The following is a 22,012-nucleotide window of genomic DNA, read 5'->3' on the forward strand; positions in this document are numbered from 1 at the left end:
ATAAAAAACATGAGCACGAAACAAGATACTAGTTTTTAAAAGATCAGATTGATTTGAAGAAGAATCAAAATAGAATTTCATTTCAAAATGAGAAAAATATAATCGATGAAATTAACACTCAACAGGTAGGTTAAAAAGATTAGTTTTAGCTGTAAAGAAACTATGGCATCAAAGAGCTCTGAAATATGAGGGCTGTGACATTCCCCCAAAATATTACTTAGACACGGACAATGGGAAAGTAACATTGAAAGGCATGGACAACAGAATGAAAAATTTCATACCAGAGAGCGCCTGGGTGGCTCAGTCGGTTAAGTGTCCGACTTCAGCTCAGGTCATGATCTCGCGGTCTGTGAGTTCGAGCCCCACGTCAGGCTCTGGGCTGAGAGCTCAGAGCCTGGAGCCTGCTTCGGATTCTGTGTCTCCCTCTCTCTCTGCCCCTCCCCTGCTCAAGCTCGTTCACTTTCTCCCTCTCTCTCTCTCAAAAATAAACATTAAAAAAATTAAAAAAAATTTCATATCAGAATTCCAAAGAGGAGGGAGGAAATACTCAAATACACAATGGATGAGAGTTTTCTTAAACTGATGAATGACCTGAATTCTCAGAGTCAAGAGTCATAATGAATTAGAAGAAAGTTAAAGCAAAACAGTTCACACCTGGGCATCTAGTAGTGAACTGAAGCACGTTAAAGGTAAACAGCGTGAAAAAACAGCCAGAGAGAAATGACAGATTATATACAAAGTCATCAGCAATTACACTAGAGCAAATTTCTTAAAAGGAGCATAGGAGCAGATACCAAGAGAAAGTGAGCATTGCCCAGTCACCTCAACGTTCATTTGCAAGTGAACAGAAACTGACAAAGTTAACTACAAAATGGATAGGAACTTCCAAAGTGCTGACAGGAACCTCCAAAGGATTTCTTGAGGGAGAAGAAAAAGCATCCCAAAAAGGACATCTGAGATGTAAAAAGGAATGGTGAGTAAGAAAGTGGTATAACAAATAATAGTTAACATGTGATTGGTGACGCTAAAAACTTAAAATACTTGACACTATAACATGTAAGATGGGAAGGAAGGGGTGACAGAAGACTCCTCTAAGATCTTGCTATTATTTGGGGAAAGGACAGGAACATTAATTAGCTTTAGATCTTAGGTACATATATTAAAAATTTCAAAGACGCAAATCCAGCTTATAAGCCATTTGCAAGAGACTCATCTAAAACACAAGTCAAAGAATGAAAACAGATGTATCAGGCAAGGGCTAATCAAAGCAAAGAGAGTATGGCTATATTATTAACAGACAACACAAACTTTAGCATTTTTTAGGGATAAGGAAGAATACAAATAGTGAGATGACAAATTTAAATGTAACTGCATTAATGATCAGATTAAATACAAATGGGCTAAGTGCTCCAATTAAAAGGCAGAGATTGTCAGATTAGATAAAAGAGCAAAACCCATCTGGATGCTGCCTGCATCAACGTACTTCAAATATAAAATCACAAGTGGGTTAAAAGCAAAACGATGGAAAAAGATATAACATGATAACTCTAATCAAATGAAAGCTTGAATCGCTATATAATATCAGACCAAGCAGATTTCAGAGTAAAGATTATTATCAGGGGTAAACAAGGCCATCTCATGATGAAGGGGTCAATTAATTAAGAGACTATAACAATCCTAAATGTTACAGAACCTAGTAATAACTTTAAAATACATGAAGCAAAAACTAATAGAAGTACAAAGAAAGTCGACAAATCCACAATTATATTTAGGGTTTTTTAGAGCTTATTGATTTATTTTGAGAGAAAGAGGGAAAGAGAGAGAGAATCCCAAGGAGGCTCTGCGCTGTCAGCGTGAAGCCCAATGTGGGGCTTGAACTCCCGAACCACGAGATCATTACCTGAGCCAAAATCAAGAGTCAGATGCTTAACCGATGAGCCACCCAGGAGCCCCTATTCAGGGATTATTAATGCTTTTCTCTTAATAATAGATCTTACAAGTAGACAGCAACTCAAAGGATAGAAAATACATGAACAACACCGTCAACCAACTTGATGCAACTGGTACTGACAGGACACAACAGTATTCTTCTCAACCTTCTCAAGTGCACATGGAACACTTGCCAAGATAGACCTGACTCGGGGCCATAAAACAAGTCTTAATAAATTTAAGAGGACTCAAGTCATACTAAGTATGTTATCCAATCACAATGTAATTAAATTAGAAATTAATATCATAAACATCTATGGAAAATCCCCAAATAAGTTGAAATTAAAGAATTCATGAGTCAAAGAAGAAATCCGAAAGTATTCTGAACTGGATGAAAATGAAAACACAACATAACAAGTACTTCAGAGGAAATTTACAGCACAAAAAGCCTGTTTTAAAAAATAAGAGAAGTCTCAAATCAGTGACTGCAACTTCCATGTTAAGAAACTTTAGGAAGAGAAGAGCAAATTAACCCAAAGAAAGTAGAAGAAAGGAAATACAACAGTAAAACCTTGGATTGTAACTTGTTCTGCGAGTGTTCCGCAAGACAAGCAGACATTTCTAATAAATTTTAACTTGATAAATGAGCGATGTCTTGCAATATGAGTAGTACAGGATGCCAAACGTCACATGATCACAACTGAGCCAATGGTTCTCGAAATTTGCTTTGATCTATGAGTGCTTTGGATTACAAGCGTGTTTCCGGAACTAATTATACTCACAAACCAAGGTTTTACTAGTAAAGATTAGAGTGGACATAAATAAAATAGAAAACGATATGGAAAAATCAATGAAACCAAAAACTGGTTCTTTGAAAAGATGAATAAAAATGATAAACTTCTAACCAGTTAATCAGGGAATAAAAAACAGAAGACATACAATAAATCTGACAAAATCCGTGTGAGACCTGTATACTAAAAACTACAAAACATTCCTGACAGAAATTTAAGAAGACATCCATAAATAGAAAGGTATCTTCATGAGTTAGGAGACTTAATATTGTTAAGATGTTAATTCTTCTCAAATTCATCTGTAGATACCAAGAAATCCCAACCAAAATCCCAGCAGACATTTTTTTTTTTCAGTAATTGTCAAACTGATTCTAAAAATTCACATGGAAATGCAAAGGGCCTCGGATGGCCAAAACAAGTTTGAAAAAGAACAAAGTTGGAGGACTAACGCTTCCTGATTTCAAGACTTATTATGAAGCTACGGTAATCAAGACAGTGTGATATGGGCACAAGATAAACAGGTGGAAGGAACAGATTAGACTCTAGAAATATGCCCACACATGGAAAAGTTAACTGATTTCTGTGAAGCATAGATGGGTTTCAAAATAATTAGGCTGGACAAAGGAAGCCAACAAACAAAAAGAGTACATGGTGTAGGATCTCATTTATATAAAAATCTAGAGCTTGCAAAATAATGTATGATAATAGAAAGCAGGTTTGCTAAGGATAGCAGGGGGCCAAGGGGCATAGACAGGGATCACAAAAAGGCACAAAGAACCTTCTGCCAATAACGGCACTGTTCACTCTCTTGTGATTATGGTTTCATAGGTGCACACACGTCAAAACTAACCAAATTATATACTTTAAATATGTGTAGTTTATTATATGTCAATTATACCTCAATAAAGCTATTTTTAAAAAGCAGGGGAGTCATTATTGGGTAGCCTGAGACCGTCTCAGGTTTCAAGCTTGGGAAAAACTGACAATGACAGGACACCGTATGTGTAATCTACCTCGAAGTTTTCTCCTAATACAGAGTAAAGCTAACTGTGTACTTGAGGCGAGTGCTCATTTGTAGCTTGCAATGGATGAAAAAAGCATACCATCAGAGAAAAGATAGCAACTAGGAAAGACAAGAATTCACAAGCATGTTTTTTTGGTGGAGAAATTCTCATCTCAGCGTCCTTTATTTATGGTAGTGACAACGGATAAAAAATCTATTGACTGTTAACGGGCATTGGGAGCTATCCAGAGAATCTGGCATGTTCCAGCTACTTTCTGAGGGAAGGCAGTGCATCTTTAACCTCTGAATCTGCAGCCTCTGGCCTTGTGCCTGGCACATTAAGAGATAACCGATTAGTATATGCTAAATAAATACATGAATAAACTCATTCTATAATGTAAAATTCTTCTTAATAGCTGAAAAGTTTATCGTTTTTTTCCTTAGCTACCTTAGATGGAAATTAGGCCGATAACATATTTTTCTTAGTGACTAACTGTGGATCCAAATAATCAGCACTAACTATAGTTTGGAAAAGTAATACTGGGTAATCTCTAGATAGAACAATCACCTAACAAAAGATCTCTGCCACCCGTTAAAATCATAGGTCGTAACTTGTCTACCTGAAACATTTAAAATCACCAAAACAAAATTCAGTGGTGAATTCTGTTTTGTAGGTGCCAAGAGTACAATTCTTTCTTTTCTTTTTTTTTTTTTTTCAGATTATCTTTGGGATGTCTAATTACCTGGGGGAATGGGGGGGGGGAGTTGGAATGCAAAATCTCAAACATGTTTCTTTTGATATGATTTAATGCATCATTCATTTTCCAAGTTTTAAAAACTGTCTGATTTGTTTGTCTCAGATGGTATAAAAAGGTTAGAGACACTGTAGATTAAAAAAAAAGGTCATGTGGGAATGACTGAAAGAAAATCTCACCTAAATCATCTATTTCCTTTTCAAAATATGTAGAACAACAGGATATTCTTTAAGTAGGAAATACATTTATTACTGCTTGACTTTTGAAATATGATTTTCATTACTTTCTTTTCTTTAACCAAGGACATATGCATTTACTGAAATACATTTTTCCACTAGGTGTCAATGAGCATTTAAGCAGAATCCAAGTTTAAGACTGAATTCTTCAACCTGGCACCTGTAGCCCACTATACCCTGGCCTCACCTCACCTCTGTCCCATCCCCTGGTGCTGGCACTAGAGCTCCCTGCTTGGCCTGCTCTGTATGGGAGGCACCACTCTGCTTCCCACAGGGCACTCCTTCCCTGGCTCGGCCCCCTCTCCTAGTCCTGTGTATCCAAATCCTACCGCCTGTGGGCAATTGCAACGCTTAAGACTGGAGAGCCTGAAAACTTCTCGAAACTCAATCATGTATTCATGAAAAATCACGAATACACATTTTCATTTGGTCAGAGGTATGTTTCAAATATTTCTTTCTGCTGCTTCACTTCGCTTTTCCTATTAGGCTCCTCCGTCTCCTGACTCCTTTACTTTTCATCTTGCTCCCTCACATTTCATTTCCTTTTCCAGAGTCTTTTCCTGAGTTCTTATAATTGGAAAAAAGTCTTCACGGGACTGCTGTGTAGTAGAATATCTGGTAAATGTTCTTTTACTAGACAGAGAGTCTAAAAAGTCCCTAACACTTGATCGGATATGCTGATGACACACGTTACAATTGTGAGAAGGACAGTAATTCTGGAGTATCTTTTGAGCCAGGTCACAACTCTCTCTTGGATATGATAATCTAAACAGAAGGCCATTTTCATCAGGGTAAGATTATTCACCAAGTAATTTTTAGTAAAAGATGACCACAGTGGGACCTGTGCCAGAAGCCACCGTGAAAGTAGTTTCAGAGTAGCCAGAGACAAACCGTCTACTGCTCTAAGGGCTGCCCCTGCTTTTACCTTCACCCTATCCTCTTTCCCACCTCCTTATGTTCTATAGTTCACCGTCAACCAAAATTATTTACTAAGCATTTACCATGTACCAGGGACAGTGCTACCTGCTAACGATCCATCGGAAAGCAAAACAGAAAATAGTTTCTATCCCATGGAGCAGCAGGCCAGTGGAGAGAGAGACAGTCATAAGGCAAATAAGCATACACTTCACTGTGCGATTGCCAGTTACGAGAAACACAAAAAAGGATAAGAAAAGGGTGTTATGTGAGAGAACAGTAAGGGGACATAATTTACCTAAGTGCAGCTGGTCACAAAAGGCCTCTATACAGAAGTGACTAACTTAAGCCCAAACCTGAAGGCTGAAGAGGAATTTAACAAGGCCTTTCAGTTACCCTTTATCCACATTTCCTTGTAACACTTCTACCCTGAAATGTGGCCTCATGGCTAAAGAAAGTTCTTCTGCAAGTGGAAAGAGTAACTTCCAAAAAGCAGCGGCATCTCCCCCAGACTGTTAACAACTTCAGAACAGGTACTCGGCAGGAGAGACTGGAGTAGCTCGTAAGTTCTCCTAAGCACGGGTATCTTGATTTTTGCATTCATCCTCTCTAATTCTCGGTTTTGCCTTACTTGCTCCAGACTCTCATGATGATTATACTCTTATAATTCAAGCGAGAAAGTTCTTTTGCATTATCTTTTACCATAAGTCGAATCAGCATGAATGGGATTACTGAAAGGAACATGCTATTAAATTCTGGCACGGCAACCTGACTCCATCTAAAGTCCAGCAAATAGATATGCATGCTAAAATGTGAAACATCACTTGAAATTCTTCACATGGTTTTGGGTTAAATTATGTGGATCGCCATATAAAAAGCAGGAGGAGGCAATTCAATACTTTGGTCTTAACACTAAAATGAAAAATAAATTTCACTTACCTTCATTGATTTTTTTAGGTCTTTACTTGTTGATGCAGTGTCCTCCAGGTCTTTTGCAGAACTGCTCTTTGCGCGGCCATACATGCTTCCTACAACAGGATATATTTAGAAATATTTTTTTCTAAGTAATGAGAAGAAGAAAAGTTCTGATGCCCTCAGCGCAACTCCATCAAGCCTGACTTACGGGGTAAATACTACAGAGGGCGTGACACTGGAGCACTGAACAAGGTCTACAATGCATATTTTCTGAAAGGCTGAGTTAAGGCAAAAAGCCCAGAATGACCTGACCAATGTAGACGTTTGCATGACCAGTACCCAAACACAGCTACAAAGGTAACAGTGTTAGGAAAGACTTCCGGAAAATATAAATTTCCTTTTTTAAATTAAATTCTTTGCACACAAATGGACATGTTACTTTTTAGTGTTTCAAATTGATCCACAAGTTATACAGTTGGAAAATGATCCTTTTTTTTAATTAAAAAATTTTTTTAAGTGTTTATTTATTTTTGAGAGAGAGAGAGAAGAGGCAGAGTGCAAGCAGGGGAGGGGGAGAGAGAGAGAGGGAGAGGGAGACACAGAACCTGAAGCAGGCTCCAGGCCCTGAGCTGTCAGCACAGGGCCCGATGTGGGGCTCGAACCCATGGACCGTGAGATCATGACCTGAGCCGAAGTCAGACGCTTAACCAACTGAGCCACCCAGGTGCCCCAAAAAATGATCTTTTAAATACACTCATGAAGCACATGCATTCTTTTAATTTGATATTATCAACTACTTAAATCTTACTTTTAATTTCTTTTTCACACTTCAGACTACATGCTAAAAATACTTACAGATGATAAATATTTTAACATTTTGCTTAAAATATTCTCAAACTTACTACTCTTTCTGCAGAAGTCAGAAGGAAAACAAATATCAAGGGAACTATGCCTCCTTCTGCCTAAGTTCAGATCAGATATCCACCGCTATGAACGGTTATTTTTAATGAGAACACAGTAAAAAGCAGACTTTGATGTGGCGGTGTGGAAACATGATATAGGGGTGGACTGTACAGCAAAAACAGATGATTTCGGTGTAGAGAATGTAGGTCTCAAGGGTAACCACAGTCCCCTCTATTCTGTGGCAACTGTTCTCTGACACCAACAGTCAGGCTTGGGGAAGGACCTGTCTTAAATGTCTGCAATAAGATCAACGACTCAGGTCTGAGCTCTGGGGGGTACATGAGGGGATAACCGGCCGTGGCTCTAGCAATGGGGTCTGGCAGTGCCCATCAGGCATGTAAATTGAGATGTGGGACAGAAGCCTAACTTACTACTACTGATCGAAAAGAAAAAAAGACAGTGAAAAGGCTGTCCTAAACCACTTAACACTGACACACGAGTAGCCATGAGTAATGCGAATATTTTATGTGAAGAAGTTGTGGTGGTTATTCATGAGAACAAATAAGCCTGTGGCACATATTTCTTAGCTTGTTATGAGAGCCAGGTGACAGTAAAAAGGATAAAATAGAATACAGGTGTATAAGCTATAATGACTCAGTGACGGCATACATGTGCACACATGCATGTGTATGTATGTGTGTGTGTGTGTGTGTTAAGGTATCTAGCCTTTTGGAAGCATGCTTTTGAAGTCAAATGTGTTCACACCTTTTGGATTCTCATTGTATTCACAAATAGCCCGTTCCTCTTGGTTGGTTTTCTTGTCCTATAAGCGATAAAGAAACAATGTAATAAAAAACCATAATTGTGATGGCCTAGAAAATGTCATCCTGGTTTTAGGCAAGGGTTCTCAAGTTCGCCTCCAGCTAACAACATAAACAGGCGACTACTGCTTCACTTTGCCGAACTTCTGCCTTAGACGCCGAGTGGTTGCTAATGTCCCTTCTAGCTTAAAGTTCTATGATTACAAAAAGTGGCAGGACCCTACTCAAAGAAGATTCAGGAACGTTAGTTGGTGTATGAATTAGCTCAACATTTTACACTGTCAGACTGGAGTTTGTTCTATGTTAAAGAGTTTTAGGGACCCCCCTACCTGGAGCTCATAAACATCCCTTATAAATCTGTCCCTCCCTCTGAAAGAAAATAGTAATTGCTAGAACATTTTTTTTCTCAGTGAGAGGAACGAGTCTTGAGAAAGAAAATGACCTCTATAGCATAATCCCATTTTGTAAATTAAAAATACATGGACATGAATCAACACACGTTTTAAAAGATGTACAGACACTGAAACCAAAACTGAATCAATATAGTGTTGTTCAGTTTGGGTTTCTGAATTCCATGCCTGTGAAATTAATCCAGAGCAGTGTTAGCAAATGAATGATTTCAAACCTACCAACTGTCTCCTAGCAGTGTCACTCGTGGACAAAACTGCCAAAAAGAGATGATTCTGGGATTCCTAGCTCCACTCTTAGGCTGACTTTCTTTTCCTCGGTGATAGTGCCTCCTTATCCTCCTATAAATCCTTGCTTCTACACCACATCTGTGCAGAAGTGATCACAGCCTCCAACACTGCTGTGAACAGCTTTCACTTAACACACACACATGTAAAGATACACTTAGTATGTGTGTGCACACACACGTCCCATTTCTGCCACCAGTACAGGGCTCCTAACTTTGTAATTTCATCCTTTCAAGAACCCAGTGCTGAACTTTTCGGTTAATTTCTCAACAGTGTACTATACTGGCCTGTATCAGTTGATTTCCACTCAAGTGGGGATCCGAATGCCACCAAGAAGTGTGGAAAGCGTCAGAAACAAAGTGTGCCTAATTCATAAATTTGCCCAAAGCTTTTCCTACAGCACATGAACAAAGTTATTCAGAGAAGTATTTCTGCTCCCAAAGGAAGTTGGGATCTGCCCTCTGCAGAGACCATGGAACCCACATACTTTCTCTTGGGCAGGATACCAGGATTTAAGCACATATCATCATACCTTTTCAGTGGTGTCAATACCTTTTCAACTGAGTTGTCACTGGCTTCATCTGCAGCAACTTTTTTCTCGCCTTTCAGGTACTCATCAATTTCATCCACGTCCTCTAGCTCTTCATCTTCCGAAAATTCATGATCCTGTGTCAAAATTGATAATCAGGGAGGAGTTAAGATTTTCTTTCTTAAAAAAAGAGATTTGATATTGCTGTCATAAATAATTTATACTATCTCAAAGAACACACAGAATATGGATTCAAACGCTGAAGTCAAAGAAATAAAACACTACATAATCTATGACGCATGTCAAGTTACTGTATCACCAGGGCTTTTATGCACATCGTTCTATTTCAACATTTTCAATGGCCAGGATTTCCAAAATTCTATCTGCATCTATGACAAGGTTAAACGGGGGAAAAAAATTAAATATGCTTTTTGAGCTGTCTCAAAAGAATGTTTTAAACTTTAGAGAAGTTAAAAAGCTTTCTACTGTAGCATTATAACATGATCACATCTATATATTATATTTATTTTCCAAAACATAGGGATTTAAAATCACTCCAGAAGTACAGTTCACCGATATTCATGAGAGAGAGTTAAGTATAATTACTTACATTCCAGGAAGAAGATAAAGGGACATAGGCAGTTTAAATGCTCTGCTCTTGGTAATTTAAAGCAGAGGGAAAACCCAAACAGAGGCAGAACTTAGTCCATCTGGCTCCTGTCCAACGAATCCAAATTATAAGATAACCTGTCTATGGATTTGATACACATAGTAAATCATGTAATATTAAGTATAGGCAGAAAAATATTCATTATGTTCCGAGTAACTTTACCCTATACTGAGATTTTTTTTTTTTTTTTTTTTTTTTGCAGTTTCGTATTTTGGGTGGAATACTGCTTATTTTTTGTCATTAAGGGATCAGGCTCCTTACTGGACTTTCTCCCTATGCTTTTCATTTATGCACTTCACTAAAGGCACAATGGCCCCTAAAACAGGTGAGGCAGTAAGTAACTTGTGCCATTTACTCCCATGAAGAATGTTTTTACAAAGTTCACATGGGCCATACCTGCCTCAGACGATACACACCCTTTATATCCCTTCAACACTATAACTAGCTTCTTATGGTCACCTTCCTAGTCACTATTTGGCCAAGGATAAGCTGGACACCCAAAGGAATCTTTTGTGGGTGGTTTGAAAATAATTCTTGTAATTAACTCATCTCTTTTCTGGCAAAAATACAAAATGTGAGAACTCAGGCTAGGGAGAGGATATGTTTAGATTTCACACCTTACTAACAGATGTAAGTGGCATCCTCAGGCCAGTAGCAAAAAGGGTGTGGCCTAACAGCACTGCCACTAAGGACAAGCAATCCAGAAGTGAAGGCTTGAGATTTAAAAGAGTTTCAGAAGTTGCTCTGGGAGGGCTTGACTTAGGTCAAGCAAAGGTCAGTGCATGTGAGAGGGGAAAGCGGGAGAGGAAAACAGGGTGCCAGGGTAGAGAGCTATATTAAAGGATGTGCTGCACATTTAGGTTGGGTAGGGTTAACTACAAGGTAGCTACCATTTACCAAGAATTTCTAAAGCTTTCTTTTTTTTTTTTCCTAAGCAACTTCTATTGTATATTATGCCTAGCCATAAGCACATTATGAGTATGTAAAATGATCAAAGACTACTTTGGAGGGGAATGGGAAGCAGGATTACTGGATTTAGGATTGATGGCTGATAGACAGATGTATTCATGAATGTACATAAATGAAGGCCAACTAGAAAAGAACAGTGTTCCTGAGAAGGACAATTTCAGACTGACTGTCTCCCAGAGGGAGGGTCAGTGTGCTGTGTTCCAGCAAAGTCCTCTTCACTTGGAAAGTTCTGCTAGTTTAGCACCTGGGTCAACTCCAGTCATGCCAGTTAACTAAGATATTAATGTAACCATAGGACAATATCATGAGATTATACAAAGGAACATGACATTTTGCCCTATTTCAGAAATAAGCAAAACACTCATCTCTTTTATAATAAACTATAAATTTACTCATTAACTTTATGAAAATCTGCAACAACGAACAACTGCTGGAATGATACCATCTTCTCAATTTGAGAAAGCTCTTAGAAAACATTTTCACTAGAAATCACATCAAGTGTAGCATGTTGCACTTAAGCACATTGAAAATTAATCTACTCACATCTGGACAACTACTTTAAATCACATACAGTACTTACCTTCAAACCGAAACAATTTAGGAGAGACTGGCAGAACACTATCATTTTACAAAGAGAAAGGGTAAAGTTTAAATACATTCTTGTCACCAGAAGCACATAAGACATAAAGCAGTCTGGGATGGTCAGTGGAAACGCATGTTGTGTTGGGACCACAGTGAAGAAGTGATTAGGCCTGGCTCTCGCAAGAGGACCGTTGTCTCATTGGTCAGACACAACACGGGGAGCTGCAGTCTTGGATCTGGCCCAGGGCCCACACGTTTTACATTTCTTACGGGAAATACCAAGAAACCAAACGTTCCTCATGAGGTTTCAGCTGGCTTAAGAATACCATCATATCGTATACTTGAAAAACTAGAGGTTGCCATCAGAAACTGGCACAGTGGTCACCCTGGGGGGGATGGAAAATGCCTGTAAGAGGGTTGAAGGGGAGCTACTGGGGAGCTGACAGTGTGCTCCTCCTTGATCTGGATGTTGACTATACGAACAGGTTCAATTTGTGGAAAATACACTGAGCTGGACATACATGCATGAGATATGATCTTTTCTGTATATATTATATTCCAATAAAGAGTTTTTTTAAAAAGTTTTGAAAAGACACTGTAAAGTGTAAAATTTTGTGCTACAATTCTGGATTTGTGAGACGCCTCAATGTCATATAGGGCAGACATTTTCCAGCTAGGTTAATAGAGCATTAAACTTTGTACCTACATCATACCAGGTGGGGAAGCGTATATCCTAAAAGCTCAATTTCAAGGTTTTTTAGGACAAGAGGGGTTAATATGTAACTTCATGTTTATACTACCCTAGAAATCACTGAGGCAGGAGGAGAGAAGGAAGGGCATTCAATACAAAGACCTAACTACTGCTTTCCAAGCTCTGCTCCACCAATCACGGCCTGAGCAAGGTGCCTAATTAATGTAACAGTTTCTCTGTTAAATGGGAGGATGACACTAGCAACACCTACCTCGGCGGGTTTATATCAAGATTAAAAAGATTATTTACAGAGAAAATAACAAAAGCAAAGGATAAGTATCTGTATATAAATATAAGCAATTTAAAAACATATTTGTGATTGTAAGACTCCCTAGTATACACAGAGGACTATCAAAAAAAAATCCCAAGATGCCTGGACACCTTTTCACCATAATGTCCCAGATCTTATCATCGGAAAGTAATTGATTCAAAGTGTACACTTATTTGTTCTACCCTCTTAGACATACCCCTTGATTCTTGCCAGGAGCCCGGCACCTAGAGCAGCCCAGGGGAGAAGGCAGGGCCTGTCAGGAGCAGGCCAGGATGACACGGAAGTGGAGGGCCACTCTGACTGGGCTGTGGGCCAGTGGTGCCTCAGGTTTCCAAGAGAAGTTTGAAAAACACTGCTTCAGTATAGAATTCCTGGGTATTTCAATGTTGGCAATGGCCTCAAATGTTAAAAAAATCACTGTGTATGCCAAACAAAGTAAGTCTGCAGGCCAGATTGCACCTATGGGCTCCCAGGTGGACCTCCAAATTATTGGCTTTGTCACTACTTTATAATCCCTAAACGTTTCCTTCTATGTACCAAAACCCTTGGCTCATTCCTAACCCAGTATTTTCACCGCCAAATCCATTCCAGTTTGACTCTGACAAGCAGGCCTGCAAAAGTGAATATAATGCCTGGCATACAGAACTTCTTGTTGGTAGGCAGTTGTTATGTGTGGAGTTATTCTTTAACCTATCTTGATAAAAAAAAAAATTAGGACACAGGGAAATCTGTTGTCCTGTGACAGCAGTGATGCCTAACTGTGTGAGTACCATCAGCTCTCACCATGCTTCAAATGTTGAGGATGACCCATGGACGGTGTGCCTAGTTTCACTCTACCCCATATTTAAGGGTATATTTATCATTATTGCAACTCACTTCATTCCCACAGATCTGTCTTAAGCCAATTTGGGGGGGGCAGAGAGGGTAGCTATGTGGTATTTACACAGAAGTCAGGTTCACAGGACTAGACTCACACATATCTGTCAGTGACCTGGAGATGCACGAGGGTAGTTCTGCACCTGACTTGATGGGAGTCAGAGGGGACAGAGTGACACAGGTTACCATTTGCTGAGTACCACTAACATGTTTCATGTGTTAACTATCCAAAGATCTTTCCCTTTATAAAAAGAAATGACTCAGAAAAGTAAAAAAAAAAAAAAAGAAAAAAGAAAAGAAAAAGAAAACAAAAGCTTTTCCAGGTATTCACACAGCTTAATCTGTGAAGGGCTGGAGTTTTGAATGCAGGCCTACCAGGTGCCAGGGCCCAGGCTCTTTCCCAGCTCTGCTCAAATAATGTGAAAACCAGAACTGCCACCCTCAGAGCTGTTTCCCCCACCTGCTGAAACTCAGGGCATTGTAGGCTCTTCCTTTTTGATGATAAGCTCACTTCAAGATCCTATGCTTATATAGCCTCATATAGAGTAATTGCAGGTAAAAGTCTAAGATGGTTTTTCCCATGGCACCGAAGTCCCTGACCCTTTTTCTCTGCAAGGCAGGCTTCCTGGGGATCTCTCTTAACAGGCAGTGTGGGCTCTTGCCTGGCCTCTGCCGGGCCTCTCCCAGACCTCTCTGCTGCCCTCCACCACTGCTTCCTTGGCTTGGGCGGCGCCTCTCTTTCCTGGAAAGTGTTCCTACCTGGCCTCCTTCTCAGATTTCCCTCGCTCAACCTCTCCGTTACCTACTGATGTTTCCTCAAACTCTGTCTTCAGTTCTCTTCCCTTCGCACACTGTGAGTGCCGCCTCTCACTCAACTCCATGCTTTTAACTCCCCGTGGAAGTCGGTAATGCCCGGCCATCTCCCCTGAGCTCCAGGCCCAGACGTGTATCTGTCTGCTGGACACCTCCTGGATGAACAGGGCCCAGCAGGCTCCTGAATCTACCCCTACTCCTCTGTGCTCAGCCTTGGTGAATGGCACACTTCCTACCCAGTTCTTCAAACAGAAACAAGAAAAGCTTGGCCTTTTCCCTCCCTCCAACTTACATCTCTTTACTAAGCCCTCCAATTCTATTCCTGAAGTTCTCTTGATAACACGTGTCCCCGACTCTGTCCACACTGTTCTAGTTCAGCCCCTCTTCTGTCTCTGTCTGGTCCCCTAGAGCAGCCTAATTGGCATCCCTAGCTCTGGTCCTCTTCCTCTCCAACCCACCCTCCATACTGCTGCCAGAATGTTGCAAAAGGCCAAATGTGATCATCTTACTCTTGCTGTTTAACAACTTTTATAAACACATAAGGCCCTTTGCCTCCTTATCCAGGACCAAAAGATACTCTAGGCTGCAGTCACACTGAAACACGCTCATGGCTCCCATCAGCCTAGAAAGCCACAGATTTGTTTTCAGATCCTATTTTTCTGTTTGGGTAGTCCTAGCTAAGAACACGGGGGTATTGGGAAACACAAGGGCACTGTTAAGCCACAGTTAGAGGCAGAGCCCGAGGAACTCCTTTTACCTGGTGTTCTTTCAAGCAATCTGTACCTACCTAATGTCCCTGACAGGTAAAAAGGCCACAGGAGTTGGACTACAAGCAGCCCTCATTTCTGGAGATCTACCTGATTTTGGAAAGCTTCTGTTCCCTTTTTGGTGCTTAGGTACACGCTTATTGGTTGAGTGAATCATAGGCACCAAGTATGAAGCCATATGTCAGGCACAACAGAAGGAATGAAGGAAGGAGGAATCCAAGTGCCTTCCTTTATGGCAGTCTTTTATCTTTATATACGTGAAGAGCAAGTTTACCTCTATAATGAAGTAACAGAAGACATTTCATTGCACTCACCTCAAGAGCTGCTATTCAGCGGCAGCAGATGTTTCTGTGGTACTCCTTCATAGCTTACCTTGAACTATTTTTCTGCCAGAGTCCTCACCTGGAACTGTAACTCAATGGACTCTACACACACAACTCACACTGGCCTCAGTAATGATCAGTGATAAATGACAAGAAAAGCTTGATCAACCAGCAGATGGGGATGACAAGGAATGGAACCGATTATTCCAAGCTATTTAACCAAGTACTAACTCACATCTCAAAATGACTAGGCCTGTGCTCTTCTGACCAGAACACCGTGCCTGCACGAGCTACCCTTCCTAAAAGAGCACAGAACATGTTTTTGGCCAGGGCAATGTGAAGAAATGGGCAGGAAATGCTGTTTAAAAGCGGCTCTCTAGACCAGTTCCAATACTGAGATGGGCACGTGGTAAGAACTCCATTTCAGCATTGCTGGCTGATGACGTCTTTGGTGCAAGAAGAATGTCCACACCTGTTACATTAGTAACTTGAGTGCAAGAGTTTCTTTTCTCCCTGAAGGCTTTTCCTTTATGAACTCCTCTTCAATCATCCATCTCACTTAATCATTTTAAGTCGACTTTTCAATAACCATGGTAGGCCCTTGAATTGACAACACAGCACATACACTTTGTCAAAGTACCAACTCTACCCCACTGGCACTTACTGACTGTGGTAGAATTTGGTAGAACCCTGCAATGCCAGATTAGCATATTTGGTTAGTTAGGGGCGGCAACCACGTATCCCTGCAGCTAAAACAAAATCTACAATTGCTCCTAGGAGTTTCTTCTCTTCGTATTCTAGTCTCTCTCCCCAGATTCTTGCTCACGGAGAATCAAATGCACAGAGGATCACATTACACAAAATTCACAGGAAGTTTACCATCAAGATCTTCCTTGATAAAAGAAAGTATAAGAAATCCCTAATGCCCAAGATATGGAAGGGACTGGAGCAGTGAATCCATTGAAAATGGAGCTATGAATAAAGAACGATCTGGCTGCATTACACGAACTGAACATTGTAAGGGAAGACTGAATTTACACTAATAGAAATCCAGCCTCTCTAAAATTCAATAAATGATGTTAGTTTCTCTTTCCACAAACAATTACTGATGGAATACACTTAATGTTTATTTTACTTGAAACATTCTGACAAGCAATAAACTGAGAATTACAGAACAGTCAGCGAAAAACAGGTTGAGGGTACATCATAGACACTGGGAATGAAGATTCTGACAGTACAGTTAAAGCTCAGAAGTTATAGTTTAGAAATACAGAATGACAGAAGAGACATTAAAGCCGTCCTAAGTTTGTAAGAGTCAAGAACAATATTTTATAGAAACTCAATTAATTTTAAAGTATAATTTTTCTTCCTTAAAAACCTCTTCTGCAAATAACAAACATGATGGGAGTAAATCAGCCTGTTAGAATGAAAGAGTCTGAGAGTTAAAAGGGATTGGAGTTCTATCATCCAATCTACTCCATTTTACACATGAGGAAACCGAAGCCCAGTGGGGAGCTCTGCCTGGGCAATAAATACTTAAAAGTTGTACATACTTCCAGAATAGATGCTTAAGTTCATCTCCATTTCATGAGATACACTGCCAGTTGCCCAGACAGTAACTGAAAGACATCACATTACAACCTGAGCCCTGAATCCAGCTGTCACTTGGTAAACTGTTGCAAAAAGGACACATGAAAGGTAAAAAGACAGCACTACTTTTTAAAAATGTGAATCTTCCATTTTAGCTTTAGAAAGCCCTAAAAAATCTTCAGAAAAATCTTATAAAATTATTCTATGTATAGGCAACTTGTAATCAGAGACTGAAAGAAATGTGTAAGAAATGAGATGTTTTCATAGCCCTTAAGGATCTGTGCCATCTTTAAAGGGGCCAGTTTGTATATATAAACGCAATACTCCTATAGTATACTCCGATTTTCTAACTCTGCCCTTAATGAGGAATATATAATGTTAACTATCTGCTATGACCATTTTCTAGTGATAGATTTATAATTTAGAGGGAAAATATACCAAAATATTGGCTTAAGAGGAGCCAAATTTACCAGTGCTTTGTGCTGTCTTATCAGTCGTTACTGTACCACACATAAAGTGACCATGACATAAAATCAATGTAATACGATGTACTGAGTGCCTATTACGTGCAAAATGTTCAAATTATTTGGCTGGACAATATCAGGTCAAATTTAAAGCTTGTCACTTCAATTCTAAATAATGTGGCAATACATTGTTCCAGAATTTTTCGGAACCTGGTGGCCCATTTTCTAAAACTTGTTTTGACTGCACTGGCATTTTGAACCTCTGTACCTTGTGCTCTTTCCCCTTTCCCTCTGTGTTAGTAGTAAACTTTTTGGGGTATGCCTTATTTTTGTCATATCTCACAGACCCTTTGATTTTGCTCACTTTGTTGGACTCTCTTCCTTCACCCTGCCTTTCCTGCTTTTCCCTCTCTTCATCTCCTATCTCCTTGTATTTCCCTTCTTCTTCCTCATCGTCCTCTTTGTCTTCCCTCTCCCTCACTCCCCACTCTGCTTCCTCCCCCTCTCCTTCCTCCTCCCCTTCTTCCTCTTCCTTGTCCCCCTCCCCTTCCCCCCCTCTTTCTTCCTCTTCCTCCCCCACCTCTTCTTCCCCCTCGCCTTTCTTCTCTTCCTCCTCCCCTTCCCCCTCTCCTTCCTCCCCTTCCCCCTCTCCTTCCTCCCCTTCCCCCTCTCCTTCCTCCCCTTCCTCCTCTCCTTCCTCCCCTTCCCCCTCTCCTTCCTCCCCCTCCTCCCCTTCCCCCTCTCCTTCCTCCCCCTCCTCCCCTCCCCCCTCTCCTTCCTCCCCCTCCCCCTCTCCTTCCTCCTCTTCCCCCTCCCCTTCATCCTCTTCCCCCTCCTCCTCTCCTTCCTCCCCTGCTTCCCCCACTTCTTCTTCCTCCCCTTCTCCCTCTCCTTCCTCCACTTCTCCCTCTTCTTCTTCCCCTTCACTTTCTCTTTTCTTTCCTTCATCCTCTCCTTCCTCCTCTCCAACCTCCTCCCCTTCCTCTTCCCCTTCCCCCTCTTCCTCCACCCCTTCTTCCTCTTCTTTCTCTGCTTCTCCCTCTCCTTCCCCTTCTCCTTCCTTCCCTTCCCCCTCTGCTTCCTCCTCTCCTTTCTCTGCTTCTCCCTCTCCTTCCCCTTCCTCCTCCTCCTCTTCTTCTTCCCCTTCTCCCTGTCCTTCCTCTTGAGCTCCTTCCTCTTTCCTTTCTCCCTCCTCCTTGCCTTCTTTCTCTTCTTCCTCTTCCCTGTCTTCTTCCCCTTCTCTCCCCTCCCCTTCCTTTTCATCTCTTTGCCCCTCCCCTTCCCCTGTCCCTTTATGGTCTTGTTCCCTCTCCCTTTGGTCCTGGTCCTCCTCCTCTTCTAGGTCTTTCTCTCCCTTATCCAGGCTCTCTGTTTCTCCTCTTCCCTCGTCTTCCTCCTCTTCCCCCTCCTCACTCTGACTCTGTTCCACTCCAGAATTTCCCTCCCGCTGCATTCCCCCCTCACCTCCAGCTTCAGGCACATCCTCCTCCACCTCTCCCCCTGGCTTTCCCTTGCCCTCACTCACCTCAGTTCTGCCTGTAAGGTCGTCTGACAGGATCTCTATTTCCTTCTCCTCTTTTCCTTCGGGCACCTCCACATTTTCCTCATTTGCATCTACCTCTTGCTTCTCTATTTCACTTCCTTCTGACTCCTCTGTGCCTTCCTGCTCCTCTGGGATCTCTGACAAGTGCCCAAAGTTAAAATTATATTTTGCGATGAATGTGGACATTCTGTGTTCAGTCTCTTCCTCATGTCTTTGTTGAATAAATTTCCTGCTATACCACAAGTTTTGGTCAGTTTCCACTTCATCATCCTCTTTCTCTCCGCTACTAAATTCTACTGACTCGAGCTGCTCAGAGCCATCAGTGATACCTTGCTGACTTTCACTTTCTCCTTCCATGTAACTGTCTGAGTCTATAGATTCTCTTTCACTGTCAAAGATCACATTTTTCTTGTTCCTCCTAACGTCCTTAACAAAGCGTTTACTCTCTTCATCCTCAATATCCACATCTCTATTTGGTAAGTCGTCAAAGAACATATTCATATTTCTTAAACTCTCTTCACTTTGTCTCATATCCTTCAGACCTGCCATTTCCGGCAGCTCAGCTCCTCTCTCAGACACTGCTTCTTCCGTTTCTGAGTCCTTCAGACTTTTGCCTCCATCACTTTTCCGTTCTATCTCTCTGCCATCAGGTGGGTAAATACCGTGCTTGCTCTCACATCTAAATATCTCTTTGCGCACACCCTCGGCATGGGTGTCAGCCTGAGGCCCCGGCTGGCCCCACTCCTCGCCTAAGTCCTCATATGAAAACGCGCGCCCAGTCCCAGGTATTGGCAGCATGTACGTTCCCTTTGCCACCAGCTGTCTATATACTTTCCCCTCTTTCACCGTTCTGGACGTCTCTTCACTTGCACGCTCTTTACTACCATCATTTTCAAAGTGAGCTGTATGCTGCTCCAGTTTCTCGACTGTTTCTTGTCTCTGCAAATTTTGTGAAATAATTGTCATATGACTGTTAATTGACAAAGGTTAACTTATCTGCTACAAAATACCGCCAAGATTCTGCAACACTCTTAAGTGTCGCTGGCAGGATAAAAAGCGTCCAGTTTGACCAGATGCTTTGCTCAGATGTCGCTTTCTCTAGAGATGATTTATGCTACTCTCTAAGTCTACGGGGCAGCCGGTTCTGCTGTGGTACCGTGTCTCTGCGTCTAACCTGCACATTCTTACCGCCTGCTTCCGTTTGGCCGTTACTCACACAGTACCATCGATAGTTCTTCTCTACCCCTCTTCTCATCCTGAATCAATTCTCAAATGGAGTACACTTGCAGACTGATTCTGCAGAATACTGTTAAAAATGTACACTTCTCTTCCATGCAATGCAGTTTCGTTTTTTCCTACCTTCCCTAGTATTTTAATTGTCAAACTGTGATTGGTCTTTTGATTCCATGAACTTCCCAAAACAAAATAAATGAAAATATGAAATTGTTACAAAATAGAAAAAATGAATAGCTTATCTCTACAAGAAAAATCTGAAATGAAAACAACAAATGAAATCTTCTTATCCACGTACTAGATAATAATATCTTTCTTTTCAAAACAATTCTTTGGGTTTTCAAATTTTTAACCCTTTCCTTTTATCTATTGTATTCTTTAATTATAAAAACTTGCATATGTAAAAGAAACCACTATGAGGAAAAAATACTTCAGGTAAAATGTAAGATTTTTATAAAAGCTATGAAACTAAACATTGTGACTCAAATGATACATTAAGAATATGAAATTAATTTCCTGCTGGACAAAATAAGGTAAAAATCAAATTGTTGGCCTAAATTCTACAAGCTAATGAATTGAAATATTTGATGAATTCAGCTCACTGGATTGTAAAATCTCATGAAATCAAGTTTTAAAAATTGGCATGAGTGCTAGGCCTAGGAAGAGGTCATTTTTTTTTTTTGCTTAAAAAATTATTAAAACGGCACAAGTTAAAAATTAATATATGGAAACACTAAAATAAATCTTTTTCTGTTCACTAGAATAGGTCTTGTCAGGCTTCTACTTAAAAGGACTATGTGTATAAAATATATCTCAGTTTAAAAGGAAGTGCTTTCCTTTTCTGTTTGTTCTAGGTCCTATTTACAAAGTCACAATTCTTTCCAGAGCCCTAAAGAGAGACGGAGGCCCAGATGCCAGAAATGATTTCTACGTGCATGTGTCTTTATTTCCCTAGTACAGTAAGGCAGCACGGAAGAGGAGAGCCTCGAGTCTAAAAGAGGAAGAAAATACATAGGAAAGATATCTGCATGGAAGTATAGTCAGTCAACATTCGCTGGGCTTCCTCGGTGTATGACGACAACAGCTCTCCCATATTCAAAAGGAATGTTGTTATTGGCCAGGCCTCTCAGCAAACTAGAGATAAGACTAAATGAAGACTGGCACTAAATTTTTATAATTCAGCGAGACTCTCTTGCATTTTGGTTAAGGAGTTTTAGTTTATTAATGTGGCAAAGGCACCGGAAATGGAAATGAAATGTTTTCTATAAGCCTTCTTCCTTCAATTTATATTTCTCCAATTTACTTTTCTAATCGCCAAACCCCTCTCCTCCTTTCACCTCACTGGTCCTCAAAGCCAGGAGAAGCAAAGGATTTTAGGGCAGGCCTTTATCTCGACAGGGCTGTGAAAACCAGACTATCCCTTCCTTTTGCTATTCATTTGTTATTCATTAAAAGCCTCCCTTTATCACCCAAGCATGGTTTCTGATTAATTTCCAAATGTTTAATTCTGTTTTTATGCTAGCAATTCCTTGACAGATTAAAACCCATTCCACACATTGGAAAAGCAATTATCAAATATTTTCACTAAAACCAGCAAATTTCAGAGCTAGAAAAGACCTTTTAGGTCAGCATGGTAACTCAACCAAAGTCCTACTCAACCCAAGTGTG

At 40.5% G+C, this 22,012-nt stretch overlaps 1 protein-coding gene across 6 annotated transcripts in view; it reads right to left on the reverse strand.

Moving 5' to 3' along the window:
• RPGR (retinitis pigmentosa GTPase regulator) overlaps positions 1-22,012 on the reverse strand; it is a 148,717-nt gene that overhangs the window by 98,686 nt on the left and 28,019 nt on the right. For 2 of the 6 annotated variants that reach the window (XM_032592017.1, XM_030304973.2), the window contains exons 14-17: positions 19,094-20,050; positions 9,516-9,629; positions 8,213-8,270; positions 6,569-6,657 (exon numbers count right to left, since the gene is read on the reverse strand). In XM_032592017.1, the coding sequence (XP_032447908.1) occupies positions 6,569-6,657; positions 8,213-8,270; positions 9,516-9,629; positions 19,094-20,050 (1,218 nt within the window). Of the gene's footprint in view, positions 1-3,311; positions 4,054-6,568; positions 6,658-8,212; positions 8,271-9,515; positions 9,630-10,392; positions 20,051-22,012 lie in introns of those variants that run through there. The other 4 variants (XM_030304972.2, XM_036064359.1, XM_030304974.2 and 1 more) reach the window with 3 other exon arrangements.

The sequence above is a fragment of the Lynx canadensis genome, chromosome X (assembly GCF_007474595.2).
Source record: "Lynx canadensis isolate LIC74 chromosome X, mLynCan4.pri.v2, whole genome shotgun sequence".
NCBI lineage: Eukaryota > Metazoa > Chordata > Mammalia > Carnivora > Felidae > Lynx > Lynx canadensis.